The 18,591-nt window shown below is 39.6% G+C and overlaps 1 protein-coding gene across 47 annotated transcripts in view; it reads right to left on the bottom strand.

Moving 5' to 3' along the window:
• CACNA1C (calcium voltage-gated channel subunit alpha1 C) overlaps nt 1–18,591 on the bottom strand; it is a 476,569-nt gene that overhangs the window by 130,657 nt on the left and 327,321 nt on the right. For all 47 annotated transcript variants that reach the window (XM_072039979.1, XM_027463118.3, XM_027463184.3 and 44 more), the window contains one exon: nt 12,365–12,537. In XM_072039979.1, the coding sequence (XP_071896080.1) occupies nt 12,365–12,537 (173 nt within the window). The remainder of the gene's footprint in view (nt 1–12,364; nt 12,538–18,591) is intronic.

Genomic DNA, 18,591 nt, shown 5'->3' with positions numbered 1-18,591 from the left:
AGATCACAGCACCACAGACTGCCTGTAGCAGCAGCTCATCGTGCTGCTCCGCTGCTCTGCCATCACAACAGCAGGGTCAGCTTTCAAACCCTACTCACATTTAAAGCAAAATAATACTAATTTTGCCATTTTTGTGGGTTCACGTAAGGAAGCAATGGACTGCTCAAGCTATCTTGCAGTCAGGGCAGGGAAGGTGGAGGATACAACAGTTTCCCTGTGAGAGCTCTGCTAACAACGCCCCTCCTGCCTCTCTCCACCTGTCCTGGCATCTCAGAGGTTTCCCAGTTCCACCCCACACAGCTCTTGGTCTGGGCCAAGAAACACAAGGTCTGGACCTCAGTAATTATCTTCCTGTACATAAATCTTCAAGCTATAATACAAAACTCAAAAGGAAAGAAAAAGACAGGTAGATAGGTTCCAATTAATATAAACTTTGACCCTGAGGAAAAAAGCTCACAGCAGAACAGCTTCTGCTACGGTTGGTCCTACCACATTCTTCTCTCTACCAAAAACACTTTTGAGATATTGAGTTTACAAGAAGCTGAAGTTTCAAACAGTACTAAGTCTGTTCACTTATATCATTGGACAAACCACACTAGGTGCTTGTCAGGCACTGGATGGCATTTTTTATGTCCCACCTCATATATTCCATATTTTATCTGCTGGTCTACAGTGAAAGTCTTGGGTACCATGAAGTGCCTAAAGTGGCATTCCCTTCTGTACTAGCTTTGCTTTTCTGTTTAAAAAATAAATAAAAAAATAATAATAAAAAAAATATATGAATTATAATACCACCTTTTGCCTGTTCAGACTGTAAGCTCTTGGAGACAAAGCTGTCTTTGATTTGTGTACATAACCTAAGTTTTATTTGTGTATATAAGGTGTCAGGTGCACTGTAGCTCTGATGTCATCTGGCACTGATGACAACTAATTCTCATCCCCGACAGTTGTTCCTAACTCCAAACACATGCTTCCTGTCCCTCAGCCATCATTACTAAATGCCACAGCCTCTCTCCTGACAGTTTGTTATATCACATTAGAGTCCTTGGGGTTTCAGCTGCTATCAGTCCTGCTCACTAATGCTTTCTTCTCAGTGAAGAAGCCTACATCTGTGATGATAACATTTTTTTCAAATGTTCATCACTGGTCTTTCTCACTGTCTTCAGCAGGAAATGCTGAATACGCCACAGTTTGGAAAACCATTCTTTAAGTGTCCTTATAAAAATTTAAGAGCAAGTTTTAGGCCTCTACTTAAAAAAATTGGCCTTGCTCTACATATGTGCAGTTTGGGGGGGGTTGTGATAGTTCTTCTTAAAATTTTCTGTAGAGATCCTGGCACTGAATGCCTTCTACCTCTCTCTAACCATGGGAAATAAAGCACATACAATCTGTCACAAGGTGGTGATGGCAGTTTTCTCATAGACTGTTTCCTCTAATGTCCCTTCATGAGAACTGGAATCCCAGTGTCAGTGGATGAATCTTGACAGCTTCCAGAAATGCTTCCTAACAGGGCAGATGGAGATTAATTTATTTGCACAAAGGTGTCTTTCCCAGCTATATAAAAAATGAATTCCCTCTAAACCCATACCTTTAAAGAGATATTTCTCTGTAACACATTAGTACTAAAGAGGATTCCTACATCAACGTAACTCTTTCTTCCAGCAGGCAAAACAGAGGTGTTATCTCACCAGACAGTCTTTGCTAGGGAAATAGCTTTTATAGTAGATAAACTTAATGCTCTATCAACATTAATGCCTGCCTCTATATGCTGTAGCTGGTCACACATCACTGCTCTAGCAATACTCAGCGTAACATTGTTTGTGCTCCAGGTTACAAGAATCAGGGAAGGGAGAAGCTAGATAAACTGAAGTTGAACAACATTAGCCAGATCTTCAGTTGCAGGACAGCAGAGCACATGGATATCACCACAAAACTTTTTCAGTCACGGAGGATCTAACAGGAAGAGCTTTATCCCAGGCATGAACTACAGCAGCCTGGCAGCTTATCTAGTTTATGTAACTTTAGATACTGTAAGGGAATAAGAAGAAAAATTGAGCTTACAGGCAGGAATTTGCACAGTTTTGGACATTGCTCTCCACATTGCCCTTCCTTATTCCACATAACAGTGGCAGCAGCAACACAGATTTGTTGGCTGCTCCTTGGGTTAGATTTCACTCAAGGAGCTGGCTGCTGGGGTCAGCTGTGTACCTGAATTTGCCCCAGCTCTCCCACACTGAAGAGTTACTCCACTCTACTTTCTGCAAACACTTTTCCTGCTTTGCCAAACAATACCAGGTCTTCTGATATTATGTTGGAACAAATTACTTCTGAATTATAGACTGTAATGCTGGCCATAGCTTTCTCCTGAGGCTTCCTAAATACCAGCAGCTCTTTCTTCTTTTGCTCTCCATTCAAAGGCAACAATTTGTCTTCTCCATACTGTGCTTTGACATAAAATGCAGGCTTGAGCTAAATTGCTTCTACATTGCATTTGGTTAGATGGGATTTACCTACTCTCAGCAGTAACTATCAGCAGAGAAGGAAGGGGAAGAAGAATTTCAAACAGTTGCTTGCTTTTTGTTTTATGATCAAAGCTTTCTTTCAGCCAGAAAAGGAGAAAGAGAAACTGGGAAGTTGCAAAATCTACAGAACTATGAACCTAAATGTTGCTTTTTGATAAAAGCTGGGTTGTTAAATTGTACTACTAATTAAAAACAAACCTGTTGATTAACTTATTCACAGAGTGAACAATCCATACTTTCAGAGAAACAATAAAATTGTGTCTACTAAAGTGATTAATATGATTACAGTGATTTCCCAAAGAAGGGAAATAGTTCAAAACCACCCTGACCAAATCTGTAAATGCCTTTTTTGATATGATACAAGGTCAAAATTCTGGTATAAAGGGCTGAGAAGTGCTATGAGAGACTGATACTGGCACTGAGAGGGTGGCTGACCTTCAGAACATCATTTAGCCTTTCTGTGCCTTTTCTCTTAACAAGATGAAGCAGGCCAGAACGTTTTTCTTCTCTCCAAACCTGCACACATATTTTAAAGAATCAATCTACTAGATGAAACATTTCTAGACAGAGCTTAAAAGCAAAGCTTTAATTTCACTTTGTTCAGCAAATGAATCTTGTTCTTTTTAAGTTTCTCCTTTCTCCTTTTGTAAATGGTGAGGAAGACAAAACAATTAAGGATAAAGGCCCAACAGCTTCCTTGCCTTGTCACTGGAAAAAAAAAGAAAAGAAAAAAAAAAGCAAGCAACATGTGAAGACAGTCAGTAGGGAAATATACTCCCAGACATCTTTTTTTTTTTTTTTTCATTATTATTTTTTTTTTTTTCTCAATGGGGAATAAGTCAAATATTGACATCTTAGTTTTGGTGACACTGATGGAATATGGGGCAAAAGTGAAAGCAAAGTCACCCTAAATTATATATATATACATGTATATATCACTTTTAAATGGCAACATTACTTTCTGTCATTTAAAGGGCTGAATAGGTAGCTACCACAGTTCCTGGAGAGTCACTATGGAGTCTCACAATATCTTCTCATTCTTTTGTGATATCTGTCATTTCTCCATTTCAGGATATAAAAGTGGGTAACTGGGTGCGATTCCATATTTCCATATTCACAGCTATGGAATCAAAATACTAGTAATGACAGTGCGTCAAATTCATGACAGATACAAAGGAGTTTTAGCCAGTGGAATCGTGCACTGGGCAAACAGTACTATCTGGACTATCAAGTCTTCTAAGTGATTTCAGATTTGAAGAATCTCATGCTCTCCCTTCGGTGGATGACAGTTAAGAAATAGTAAAGACGTGTGAGCACAAACAAGTCTCTGGTACATCAAGACCTAATATTAGGCAACATTCTCTAATGTTGACGCTTTCCTGTTTTGTTACTGACCTCAGATAAAACAGGTTAGGACCCAAGTCCTTTTTGCCTTACCCAGGCAAAATCCCTAGGAACTCCAGTAGGATTTTTGCCTAAGGACCACAGGAGTGATTCAGCCTCGTGTGAGAACTAATGTCCCAGAAACTTTTTCTAGGCAGCATGCTAATTATAGACTACAGCTTGACATCTGAAGCACAAACCCATGCATCATTTTGCAACCTGAGCTTCACTTTCCACACAACAAATACAAAGCCGACATCATTTACCAAGGCCTTTTAGCAAGTGTGTGCAAGCTGTAGTAGTATTTGCATTAAGAGCAATGTTTGAGCTACTCTAAAAGATGGCGAGGTACAAAAATACCACTTGGACTGTTTTCTACAGAGCACAACACACAGCTGGGAGCTGCTGTCACTTGTACCCAAGCAAATCATAATTTTGGAGGACCTCTGCAGCTGAGTATATGGGGCTTTTTTTTTTTTGCTTTTTTTTTTTTTTCTTTCCCCCTAGGAGAATCAAATATGTGCAAACACCAGAAAACACTTCTCTTGTCCCCCTGTCTCTAGGTGAAAAAGAATAAATCTATCACAGATGCTAAACTCCTTGTGAAACATTTATCAGGTGCCCTTGTGAAAAACCCACAATTGCTGGCACTTTAGCTAATCTTTTCCTAGTTACCAGATGATTATTTTCCACATGAGTGGACAATGAGAAAAAAAAGATGACACTGTGCTTTCTGCCTCTTTAGATGAGGTTTTGACAGATAATAAATCATTTTACAACATTGACTTTTATTTCCTTGCATTTATGCATGGAAAGCAAAATGCAACCAGGTTGTATGACACAGCTCAAATCACCAACTGGTTTAGGAGGAACAAAACTGATAAAGGTTTCACTTTTACCTGTGCCTCTTACAGCTTTTGCTTAGGTAATCTTAAATCCCAAGTGAGCGCCCTGTGTTTTTTTTTTTTTTTTTTTTTTTTTTTTTTTTTAACTACTTGTTGACAACAGGCAAAAAATACTCTCAAATATCAAGCTGTACATGCCTTACATGCCTGTTAAGGTGTGGTTGCCCATGTCCTTCCATGTGTATGTGAGATACACTGGGACAAATTCTGTAGGTGAAACTAGAATAAATCAGGGTGAGCTGAATGACTGTTAACAGACAACTTCAAGTGTTTCAAGTGTATACTAGTTAAACAAGACATAAAAATTAACTCAGCACACCACCTTTTTGCTTGTAGAGTAAGAAGACATGAGTCTAAAAGGCAACAATGATCAAGACTGAATTTAAAATAAATATCTTGTAAATATACTCCTTCATTTTCCACTCTGAATCTCCCATGTTAATTCCCTAACTGTGCAATTCCCCATTAAATTTCATCATAGAAAACAGACTAAGAATTTTTTAGGCCACCCTGAAATTTTACCCTGTAACCAGGTCTCTGAAAATCCTGTTATGTGCTTTCTGCCTCAGACACTATCCCACAGTACCATGCTATTTTTCAGGCTGAAAGTAATAAGCCACTTCCTTGTCAGTACACTAAGCACAAGATTCAAAACCCACAGAGCAAGCTGACATATGAAATTACTAAATGTGAAATTTGAACAACTTGGTGTTCTTTTATCTTGGTATCCTGATCAGATCTGTAGACAAAACTCTCCCTAGCCAACAGCTTCAAGCCACAATATTTTCCAAAGGGTTGTATAGGATTTAGTGAGAACTTTCACTGAAGTCAATGGGACTTATTTAGTACATAGCCTCACTGAAATCAGTAGAGTTCCCTTATAGTTTAAAAGTTGACTTTGTAAAAGGAAGTCAAGTCAACAGGAATGGGAGAGATAAATCCTAAACAGCCTGAACTTTTAGAGAAAGGTGTTCATACTTTTATCCCTGTTATGTAATAGAGTCAAACTACTATTGGAACTCTTGGGAATAAGACCTTGTTTGCACTGAAATTATTGAGGCTGCTATTTCTAGAGTTCTTAAATTGTTCTTTTTTTTTTTTTTTTTCTGTTTGAACCTCCAGCTCTCCTGTTCTCTGTATTTGTGGCCCAAAGTTCAGAAGCACAAAGTCTTTCTGTGAAACACACAGATTTTCCAAAAGTTCTAATGGTCCATAAGCTTCCATTTTTTTTTTTCCAAAATATTTTCCTTTGCAGCTGAAAACTTTGTCCCTGTTTCAAAATCACTTTCACGTAGGGAAGACTTTTACAAGTTTGAGATTAAATTCTGCCTATTCATGACAACATAATGCTGTTCACAAGAAACAGTGATTGCAGGCGTAAGACAAAATCTATGGTTCACCTAAAAATTAGGCTGCAGATGATTCCTTAGAGGCAGTGAACTCAGATGTTAACAAATATTTCCAAAGGTCACCAAGACGTTGCAATAACTGCTCTGAAAGTGAAAACTGATATTATTTCTTTTTTAACAGACTACTTTTTACATATTTTAAAACCTGTCTGTATTTCTGTACTTTTTTTTTTCCCCTTCCATTGTATATTTTCTATTTCCACTTTAGCTGAGGCATAAATCTGAATGTGCAGTCAAGCCTCCCTCCCCTATACCTTTCATTATTTAATGTACTATATCAAGTATTGCTATATGTTTTGATAGGCAACATACCGCCTTGCACTGTTTTTACTGCTGTGTTACATGAAAACCTGATTATCTACAGCCATCAGTCCCATTGAAATAGAGCCCTGGAGTATGATTAGACTTTGAATTGTTGTAGGGTAAGCTACTTGCAAATCAGCCCTTAAATTTGCAGTACTACCTTGGATATGATTTAACTAGAAGAATGAGTTGTCTTGAGTCACAGAATGGCTTTGTTATCAGACCCAAGGCCGGGCAGTGAGCTCTGTTACTACGAGAGACTCTCTTGATGTTAATATGGACATGCTCACATTGCAGGCAGCAGCACCAAATAGGACTGAAGCACAGGAAAACAAAGGGAGTGCAAAATCTGAGCAGTCAGAAACATCAAATTACTTCTCCCTGCCCATTCACAGCTTTTTACTGACCCTGATGCAGTCAATGGGAATTTTGCCAATTAACTTCAATAGGAGGAAAATCTGGGTTGGATTGAGGTTTCCTGTTTCTGCCCACAACAACACAGATGCATTCCAGACCACTCTTAGGAAGAATAAAAAAGGGCAAATTCCCAGTTACTGTGACAACAGAAGGGGTGATTCTCTTCACTATCATGTAATTTTGAAATTCAGGATCTTCTTCGTGCCATGACATGTGTTTCTCTCCTCCATCAAATTAATGTTTTCTTCCCTTACAGAAGGCCCATCAGGGAAAGAGCATAGAAGAAAACCATCAACACAAACAACCCCTAGATGCCTTTTGACATTTCCCACCTCATATCTTCCAAAATGGAAAAATCATGTTTTCAAACAACAAGAAAAAACTGCCATAAATATGTGCTTCCCAAAACACAGAGGATGAATTCAGACTGAACTGTGAACGCTTCTCAACGAATGCCTCAGAAGAATGCTAATACTGCTGCTATGGAGAACATCAGCTAAAGGCTGCACAGATTGTCCAGCTCTGGCTACATTTATCTTCCTTTCTCATCCTTTCTTCCACCAGGGCTCTTGCTGCTGTAGTACTTGGGCTTGTTGACCATTTCATTAAGGGCTTTGAACACTCAATGAGACCTGGGGCAAGGTTTGACCACTTTAGGAAAGCAGTGGAATATACAATATACAACTGATGATGCCCAAAAGACTGACACAGGCAGTCAAACCAAAGGGAATGCAAGTGCAATTCTCTTCCCTTCTGCCTCATGTTCTCTGTCTTACTGGAGGCAGTTGCTATGCTGACAGGCAGTCAGTCAGTCTTCTTTACAGAGAAAGAAGACAGTGAAATCTGCCTCTGCAGCCAAGGGCAGAGAAGAGACTGGAAACATATGTTCTCTGTGTCTGGGATGATTCAGTTTAGGTAGCCTACCTGGGCCAGAGCCCAGATGGTGTAAACTGCTGAGTCTCAGAGTTGCAGATTTACATTAGCTGAGACTCTAGTTTAATAAGTATATATTAAAATGCTGAACTCTTACAATATTATTTATTAAAAAACAACAACCAAAACCTGCATACAGCTTCCGAGGGGAAATTGAGGAAGTGAAAATTAACATGACTTCTTTAAAGTAATGGTGTAATTCACTGGCTGGAACCCAGATCTGCCGACCATCAGTGTGATATAACTGAAGCAAACCTTTCAAGTATGTTAAAATAAACCGCTTTAGGAGTACCAAACTGCCCTATGTACTTCAGTGAAATGTTATTTGAAATGTTCAGGGCTGATACCTTAAAAGTCAACACTGTTAATTAATTCATCACTGAACAAAGTGTGTTGGAAAGGGGCAGAAGCACTCTGCTGTAGACCTCAAGACATTGTACCAGAAAGAGAAAACAGTGAGTTTTGAAGAAAACTCAAGAGAGAACCACACTGAAGCTGTATGGGAGGCATCTGAGCTCCTTCAGCAAGAGCTAAACACAAGAAGACAAGGAAGATATTGGAGCCTCAGCAATGCAAAACCAAGAAGCTTAGCATGTTTAGTAGGTGTGATTCAGATGGGCTGAGGGCAATCAAGCTAGATAAGCTCCTGAGTGCATTTACAACCATGTCTGAAATGCTGTGCCATCTGTCCTTTATAGTTGGAGCATGTTCTGTAGATGGTGGTTGGAAGAGAATTAATACCAATCCTGCAGTATAACCCCTACTGGTGACGACGGCTGGCATGAATGTCAAAACATTCAACACAGTAGAAAACACACACACATAAATAAAAACAATACCTTATCACTTATGGTACTTTTTCTATGGCGTTATCTTAAATGGAAGCCATTAAGGAAAAGACCTCTGTTTCTATTTGATTTGTTACATAGTGCTCCTTCACCTTATTTGCTAGCAGATCCATCAACCCCCAAAAGCAGCACAGATTGAATGCGATTAAGCTTCAGGAGGGCAGATAGGCTTTTTCAGTGCTGCTGTCCACCAGTGTATCCCAGGCAGATATTGGTCTCCAGCATCAGAGTGGGTTGAGATGGTTCAGCCTTAGGTATGTTTGTATGCAATAGGACATGTAAGATGTGTAACCACATAGGTAGATACGGTAAATATACAGTGAGTTTCTTCCTGTGTGGTATACATGACAGATAAGCATATCAACAAATGAAGTGAGCATGACATCTTAGGAGAGGATGTCTGTAAACTATTTTGCTTTGTTGAGAAATACAACAGAGCTTAAACAATATGGTACCCATAATTTGGCAAAAGTAAATACAACAGCCTACTAGGAAAGAAAAATGAATGTGGTTTATAAAATACAAAAGGCCAGAACGCAAACTCCTCAGCTGGGTGGGGGCATGGATCCAGGTATTTTTGTTGGCTGGGGGGCTGGACCTGGGGGTGGGAAAGGGTGTGTTGCTCTTTACCATCCGTGTCTTGAGGCTATTTGCTTCCCCAACAGAGGAAGGAAGCACAAAGATCCATTACTTCCATAGCTGAAAAAAGCATTTGGCAAGAAGGAGGTCAAGGTACAGCACTGGAGAGTGTGGAACACTATAGAATACTTCAGTTGGAAGGGACCTACAAAGTTTATCAAGTCCACCTGCCTGACCACCTCAGGGCTGACTGAAAGTTAAAGCAAATTATTGAGGACACTGCCCAATTGCCTCTTGAACGCTGAGGAGCTTGGGGCACCAACCACCCCTGCAGGAAGCCTCTCCCAGTGTTTGACCACCCTCAAGGTAAAGACATTTCTCCTAATGCCCTGTCTGACGGTCCCCTGGCAGCTCTGTGCCATTCCTGTGTGCCCTATGCGCGATCCCAGGGAGCAGAGACTGGTGCCTCCCTCTGCGCCTCCCCTCCTCAGGGAGCATGGGACAGCCCAGTGTCCTCACAGGACATGCCTTCCAGCCCTTTCACCTGCTTCGGTGCCCTCATCTGGACCATTTCAAGAACTTTAACATCCTTTTTATATTGTAGAGCCCGAAGCTGCAGACAAGATTATTGCTATCAACAGCCTGTTCTAAATGGAAAACAAACAAACAAACAAAAACAACGAACAAACAAACAAACAAACAAAAAACAAACACAACCAAACCAAACCAACCAACCAAAAAAACTTTTAGAGGAATAGGCTTCACTTCATAGAGTGACCTGTTTGCTTGGTCTCTGCTATTCTCTTGTTCAGAGACTTTTGTTAGCATGACTTTCGTCCCTTGTACGTGGTCAACATCAGTCCACAGCCTTTCTTCACATGCTGAGCCATTCCTCTCAACAAAGGTGTGATTCTGCTGTATACCACTAGGCACTGCAGGCATCTGTTCCCAAGCCTGGTCTGTCATGTAACAGGAACTGATTAAGTGTCCCACAACACCACCACAGATGCTGTGTGTTTGGGACTGGTTAACAACCACTGTCCTTAGACCTGTCTCTTGGAACCAACAGCACTGAAGACACTGCATTCATAAACAGTTTGGAGGAGAAATGGGTAAAAAGTTAGTTTGCCATTAATAGCCGACTGGGAGAAACTCTTGAGAACTTGTCAGATGCAATATTATGGATTTTATAAACCCTGTCTTACCAAACTCACTTTATTAATTTGAAGAAGCACTGTAAGCTGAAGATATGTTATCTTTCAGTTCTTAGTATCACCAGTCAGAAAAGGAGCTTGTTAGCTCAAATTTGGACTGATCCCATCCTGTTGCAATGAATACAATGAAACTACATCTGACCTATTTCAAAACACTTTTACCAAAGCAGAATTATTTTCATGTTAATTAAAAAGGAAAACGTTCAAATTAGCGAGTAGCTTTGGTAGGTTCTCTTCATACTATCTCAGCAATGTGGCTACACTTTTCGTTAACAGGCATGTCTCTAGGAGGAACTTCCCGACGAAGTCAAGGGAAAGCCTCCTGGTGACTTCAGCAGAGTGGTGTGACAACTGGCCTCCCCACTTAGATGTCATATAAGGATACCGGAGCCCATTACAGTTTTTTTTTTTTCTTTTTTTTTTCCATAATAGGAAATTCTGCCTATAAAGAAAGGAAATGGGATCACCAGACACGATCATCCATTTATTGTACGCCACACAGCAGCAAATTTTGTCTGTGAATAAATTTATTACTGAGCGATTACTGAGGTTAAATTATGAAAGTCAGCTATAAGCACTTGAAGGCACCAACATAAAAAGAAAAGTAACCTGATCTGGGGAGGTCTGAGCAAGTCCCCCCAATGACTCCTTCAAATCCAAGTATGTAGTTATCAGGGTTATGACTTGATAGTCATGACCCCACAAGTGGTTGTTCTATTTATTTATTTATTTATTTATTTTTTTTTTTTCTGAAAGAACTTAAGTGTTCTGGCAGCTGCAGAGAGTAGTGCTTACTTCTCCAAAATATCATAAGCATCTGATGGAAATCTTGCTTTTTTTCTGCAGGAATAATTTTTCAGTGTCTGGTCTTCCTGTTGCTAGAATATATGGTTCTGATCAGATCACCCCATAGATTTTGCTTATTTGGTAGGAAGGGTGATCTCTAGGGAAATGCTTCATGTCTTCTCTTCCAAAATCAAACTGGGATAATGCACATTTTAGCAATGAAAGCTGAGTAGTATAGGTGTCCATTAACTACATAGCTGTCTAAAGCCTCCAGCTCTGACATTTCCCAAATACATGACCTGTAATGACACCTACTAGGTGTTTCTGAAGTGATACAGAGCCTATACTGGGAAAAGATGAGGTGGAGTGAGAAGATTCAATGAAAATAATGATATGCAAGGAATCTCTGCTTTCTTCAAACCTGACATTCTTCAGGATTTGTAATCAGAAGAGAAAGTGAATTCTCATTTTGCATAAACATCTTCTCAACTCCAGAACAGAAGAAAAAGAGGTACTTCTCTTACAAGAAACGCCTGAAAGCTTAATTTCAGCCTGGCAAAAGCAAATGCAATTCCGTTGATTTCAATGGAGTTACAGATGGCGCACTTAATGTACAACAGGGTTGATTTGGCCCTTCTCCCATACTGTAGCATTGCTTTGCCTAGAAACCTTTGCTTTCAAAGTAATTAACCATGTGTCAATAGCCTGTAACACTGAACTACAATTAAATAAATGAATAGGAGACAGATGTATATTTTAAAACTTATCTCAGTAGCGATCTTCTAACGGCAAGTATTGATCTTTTTTTCCTGTTTAATATCAGGTTCTAATGTCAGTATTATAGACAAGAAACTGAGGATCTGTAAAACAATATCCATTATTTTACACATATTTCTCCCTCCCACAGCTCCAAAAAAGCATTAAACTTGGATCACGTATAAGCAGAGTGAGAGTCTCAGAAAGAACCTGTTCTGCCTTATAGGCAATCTCAGCATTAGAGCAGGTGGGCACAGGCTCCCTTAGTACAAGAAGAGAAAGACAGACAGACAGAAGAAAATTGCTTACTGTTTCGAGGCTTCTCCTCATCCATGCCTTCATCTTCATTTTCTGGGTCAATGTCTTCAGCTTGAGTTATCCAGTCTAAATATCCCTTCAAATCCTCTTCCAGCTGTTGCTTTTCCCGTAACTTCTGGAAATCACCACGAGCCTTAGCCTTCTCTCTTTCTTTGGAAAACTCCCTAGCAAGAGGGAGGGAGGAACGGGATGTGGGTGGAGGGAGAGGAAGAGATTGAAAAACAATGGGTTAGATTGATTTCCACTAGAAAGTCTCCATATCCTCTGTAGCACACCCAGCTTTCTCTGTTCTGTCAGGGCAGACACGTGAAAGGAGTATCCTTGCACTTGTAAAACAGCTGGAGTGTCCACATTTTTACCAGTGCTTAGGAGAACATAATTACCTTTTTCATCCTTTCATTCTCAACATTTGATTAATAATTAAAACTCTTATATGTTTATGTACAATACCACGCACTTTCTAACGTTCTTTACCACTTGATATTCTCCAAAAGCTATCCATAAATACCTATATGGATAGTGGTTAATTCGAGACAATGATGAACTGTTTGACAATAATCTGACATCTGGAGAGTGAGATGGTGGCTCTAATTTTTAGTCAGGTCTCAATCTGTCTTTAAGATTATAGGTATAATCACAACTAAGTTGTACTAATTGTAAGTGTAAGTAATGATACTCACAATTCTGTACACAGATAATTACGGGCAATTTCACCCATAGCACTGAACTTGAACTTCATACTACTTGAAAATGTAGACCTCAATGTTTTATTGCAGGCTTTCAGTATTCAGGCCTGTTATCTGACATGAAACTTATTTTTCTAGTCTCCAGTTGGGCAGACAAACATGAGCAATAATAGATTCTGCCAGAAAGTGAAACAGGGTAGGTGTTTGATTGTGTGATGAAAAACCGCTATTGGGAATATGGGCTTAAAAGAGAGGGCATAGGAACAAGAATTTAATGTTGCTTAGTTCTGATCCAGGGTGTCTGCTTTGCCTTCTTTTTGACTGTGATTCCGTTTCTTCCTATCTGTCAGACATCTATCCTGCACTATTTTTTTTCTAGAAATGCCAATCTAACTCCATTTAGCGACTCTCCTGAGGTTCTAAATCAGGTTTTAATGCTTGTATTTTTAAAAGTAAGTTTAATGATTGTGAAAAACACTGGACTAAGAGTACTTAAGCCTTATATCTGTTGAAGCAGATCACTACACAAGGTGCACACAGCAGATAACACGACCCACTATGTCTAGATATGAGAGGAAAAGTCATTCTCTCAAATACAACATCCATTAGACTCACTGATGATTGTCAGCAATGAGTGAAATTAAAAACAAACAAACAAGAAGCTTAATATTAGTCTTTGTTTTGCTCCTCCAAAAACAAATGGGAAGCCTTCCACTAACTTTGGTGGGATAATATCAGGAGTATGAAAATCCTAATCAAAATGTCAATGAGTGCCACATGAAGTGCTCTCAAGCAACTGAGACAGAGATGAGTTTCCAATAGTGAAGTACTTCTGTCTGGTCAAAACCTTCTGAAAGATATCCATTGACTTCAGTCTTTTGATCAGGCTTTTTATGTTATGAACTGTGCATGACACCAGCACAGCAGCAGAATGAAAGTAGGAAGATAACTTCATTTCAAGCCAAACTGTGTGACAAAGGATGTGTGTGCGATCCTCACCCCCTGTCACATTCCTGAGGTTTCAGGCTGTCCTATGGGACAGTGATAATGAAGGTGCAAATGATGAAGAGAATCACTGGTTTTCAGGCCTGGAGTTAGATCACAGTCAACCCTGGGACCAAACAGCCACAAGGCAGAAAAAGAGCTACTGCAAGGATGGCAAGAATGACCCTAACGACAACAACGACTGTACAAAAGATTTTTAAGAAAATCCAATCAATTCTAATTGTTTTTGTTTATAGCTTCAATAACATCTTTCCTCTGGGTCTTACATAGCACCTTATCCAAACTAATGAATGAACTCCAGGAAAATCACCAAATGAAGCTATGCACTATTAAGGCTGTTTGAAAAATCAAATCCTAATATTTCAATAGTTGGCTTGTAAATTGGTGTTTTAGAATCTTCAACAAATAGGTCCATTTTTAAAAGGGAAAAGGATCTCAACTTCAAGTGAGAACTAGATATTTGCATCGCTATAACTTGCAAGGGGCAGTTTTAGAAACCAAAGTGTGGAAAACGAAATGATCCAGCTTACAGAAAGTAGAATTGCTACTGTGTACTGAACTGGATCATTTATATTAGGTCTATCTAAGCTGAATGCCTGCTTGGGTCTTGTCAGCCCGATGTACTGTCCCTCTCAAATGTGACTCAGGCTGGATGAAGAGCTGACTAAACTGAAATGAGCTTTTAGCAGCATATCATTCTGCTGACTGTCTGCATGGAAGTTAACTTGTTACCTGGCTTTTTCATGGCACAGCTGAAAATATTGTGATCCCCCAGTCTAAATGATATGCATTCACCTGTCTCTTTCCTTTGTACAATGTATGGGTTTCCAAATCTTGGATGACTCTCCAAAGAAAACAACTTATTTAAATTATCATAATTTCTATGCTCTATGAGCATTCAACTATTGAGAACAGGTGGCTCAGGAAATTGCTAATACAATTCCAACCACTTGCCATGTGGAATACTAGCCTGTATGCAGGCAAATGTAGTTCACAGTCAAGAATTACTATCCATGTCATTTACTGTCCCATGTGAAATGAGTTGGTGACCTCGGTCCAGTTCCTACTGCAGGCAGGTGTGCACATTACCTCTGCCACCATCACAGTTGAAAGTAAATGTTCATTGTTTGCAGTTTCAGCAGGGAGGCCAAGGACCAAATAAGTTTTCTGATAGAAGTGCCATCTTGTATCTGGAGGTGGCCTTCTCAAAAAAAAAATAAAAAAATAAAATTGCAATATCATGTGAGGATAAGGTCAACAGAGGCTTGCAGAACTACCAAGCAATCTGTCTCTTTTCAGTGAACAAGATAACATCTGTTCACGAGTTGGCGAATCTCATTGTTTTTCCCCTAACTCAGTTTGCTTCACTTTCCTTCACTTTCCCAGGAAACTGTAAGACATTTGCCAAAGGAAATACCAATCCTGGTGGTGAAATATAGATAATTCATGTCTATATCTGATCTCAGTATGAATTCTCACATTCAGAGGAGTGTTGGAAAGTGAGGAAAATGGCAGAATTCTAGCAGTTCAAAGCTCTTGCTTAGTGCAGCACGAGGCTTCAAACCTCATCCACCCTGACAGGTACAGCAAAGAATGCAAAGGGTTGGAAGAGGGGACAGAATACTAAAGAAAAGTCCTGAAATATTAGGAAAACTACTTCAGCTGTCCTCAGGAGGAGCTACAAGCACAGACAGCCTCCTATTCACTCTGATCTCTTCCTTGGCAGTAACAGCATCAGAAGCAGCCAACTGGGTTTCCAGGATCATCTCATATAAGAAGAAATGGCTGTTCTCTGGCCCTCCATTTGCCCTATGAAATTGCTTGTTTGGCCTATATCCTGGAATTTGGATCACTGATTGGCAAAATGTAAAATAAATCTGAATCTATATGCTTCATCATACAGTTCTGAAAGTTAAACACACATTGCCATTTTTCCCCCTCACTAATTAACTGAAACAGGTAGCAGATGTGAACATCACTGGTCTCAGAAGACCTCTAACGGTGGCTTCACTACTTAACAGCAGTGACGTGGACTCCTTTTACCTAGACTTGAGAAGGTCCACTGTGTGATCTGCTGACTAGGTTTTTCCTTTTGATTTTATAGTGTGCTTAGTCAAAATAGGAAAAGGATTATAGCTCTACACACTAATGCTCTGTCATACTATTTAGCTTAGCACGTGACTAGAAAATTCACCAGAAGAACCATGAATGGGTGAAATACCTGAGGAAAGACAAATTACAGATGAGATCTTCAGGCAAAGCAGAACTCGGCGTTTGATTTTGCAGGTGCAATCAAAGTGTCTTTGTGAGTACAATTAATTACACTTACATATTCAGAAGTGATTAAAAAACCTAAGCTAATCTGTCATTGACGAAGTCTACCTACACAACATGCTTGTTGACGTTCCTGAAATAAATGGGGAGAAATCAGAGATGCCCAGAATGGATCTACAAAGATGCCCAGGAATATTGCTTTGTGTACTACATAGAACAGACAGGTGGATCATCTACACAAAAAAGACTAATAGCAAGTTTATTAAAAAAAAAAAAAAAAAAAAAAAAGCTGAATCTGCAAAGTGAAGACGCTTTGCAACTCAGCAGAATTTAGAATTGCTTTAGAAAGTTAATTGTTTAAGAACTGCTTATTTAGCCCAAAGAAAATTTAGAACATTTCTGCCATCATTTCTATTTTTTTTTTCATGGATACAAATTCTTAAGTTTCTTTTTACTTTTCTCCAGTTGGGAGAAAAACTGCAGAAACCATGCAGCTGTCATAATAGTGTGAACACAGCCAGAAATAGTGACTCACAGATTAAGCAAGGTGAGCTTCATCTTTGATTTCAGTTCACCCTACAGTTTCCGTCTCTCACCACTAGCTGTGGTGCTCTGGCTGCAGTATCTCAGGAGATGGAGTATCTAGGCCCCAAAACACTTTCTTAGGTTAAAAAACAAAAGAGAGAGGAAATGCATATTTCCACTATGTACAGACACAAATCCAAGTGTCGGTAAATTGAATCAGCAATGCTTCAACAATATGCACTCCTCAAGGCTGGGCTCACAGACACTGTTTTATCAAATCAGATATTAAAGAATCTTCAACCACCGTCTTACATGCTCCTTGACTGCATTTCTGATACAACAGACTGCTTACCCGCTGTGAGCTGGTCATCCTCCTCCTCTACTGCTGACATCCTTACCTGCTGATCTGAGCATCCGCATGGAGAAATGAGGAGCTTACATTTTAAAATTGTACCCAGAGTATCACTCTCCAGAAAGCCAAACACAGACTATTGCCTGACACTTCATTTCTGGGGATTTTCTCCTTCTCCATTTACTGCTTGGAAACTACTCTCTTTGCAGCAGCTTTCTTAGCTGCATGTCTCCTTCAAACAAGTAACGAAGACAATAGCAACACCTTCTGTAGATCTGCTATTATCTTTCTCTTCACAGGACGATCAATGGAGGATCTTCTTCTCTAGTCCTACTACTGCCTTTCCTATGTTGTTGGCACAAACACTGAGGACACAATTTTTGTGAAGCATCAAGGCTTCCCTCCTGTTCAGAGATGATATTATCTCTTATGATCAAAAGACATTAGATTTAAGAGTTGCCCACGCAGGCAACAAGTACAGACTCTGACCAAATTCATTTAGAGCTCATTGAGAGAGGTACGATGTTGGAAACAAAGAAAAAGAGGATGCATAAAAGCCCTCACACCATATTTATCCATCTACATGGAATGGCTATAGGAACGCAGTCATGCCCAAATACGGAATTAGAAGCCTAATTCTAGGAGATCTGTAAAAAAAATAATTGTGTGAGGAATGTTGGCTGGCTTTATTCCTCTAATTATCTGGCTCCCTAGGGGCAGTAAGTTTTTAACTACAGGGGACAATATCAATTGTTTTTAATCAAATCCACCAAAATAATGCTTCACAGTGAGGGTTATACAGTAGAACTGAAATACAGCTAGATGTCTAGATGACTTAGGGATGCTTAAACACTAGAAGAAATTATCCTGCTTCTCTGTTCATCCTTAGGAAAGGTCAGAGAGAAATGATCTTTCCTCCCTGCATAATTTTAGGCTTGTAATCCACACAACAGAGAAGATGTGCTTATTGAAGAAGAAACATGTCCAAGACACTCTCCAGGGAAAACAGTCTCCCATTAGGCTGTGCTTTAGAGATATTAAGCAATGTGAAAATTTCTCATGTGAGAAGACATAATTTGGCAGGAATCTCATCCCACAACTGTGAAAGGATTTGTCTCGTGCTCTCATTCCTCCTTCAGTCCCAATGACTCTTCTAGAGATTTTACTGTAATCCCCTTCTGTGGTGAATGGTATGCTTCACCCACAGGCAGTTAAACAGTGGAACATATATTGTCCTCCTCCCACGGAGAATAGGTAGAGGTTTTAGGTAGAGGAAAGTTACGGGCATAGTTGTCTTTTTTTTTTTTTCCCCTTGATTTTATCAAAAGAATCTTTCAATGCCATTAGGAATGCCATGTTTTGCTATTTGCACAGCA

The sequence above is a fragment of the Anas platyrhynchos genome, chromosome 1, assembly GCF_047663525.1.
Source record: "Anas platyrhynchos isolate ZD024472 breed Pekin duck chromosome 1, IASCAAS_PekinDuck_T2T, whole genome shotgun sequence".
In the NCBI taxonomy this organism is placed as follows: Eukaryota; Metazoa; Chordata; class Aves; order Anseriformes; family Anatidae; genus Anas; species Anas platyrhynchos.
This window is presented reverse-complemented; position numbering and strand designations above follow the sequence as displayed.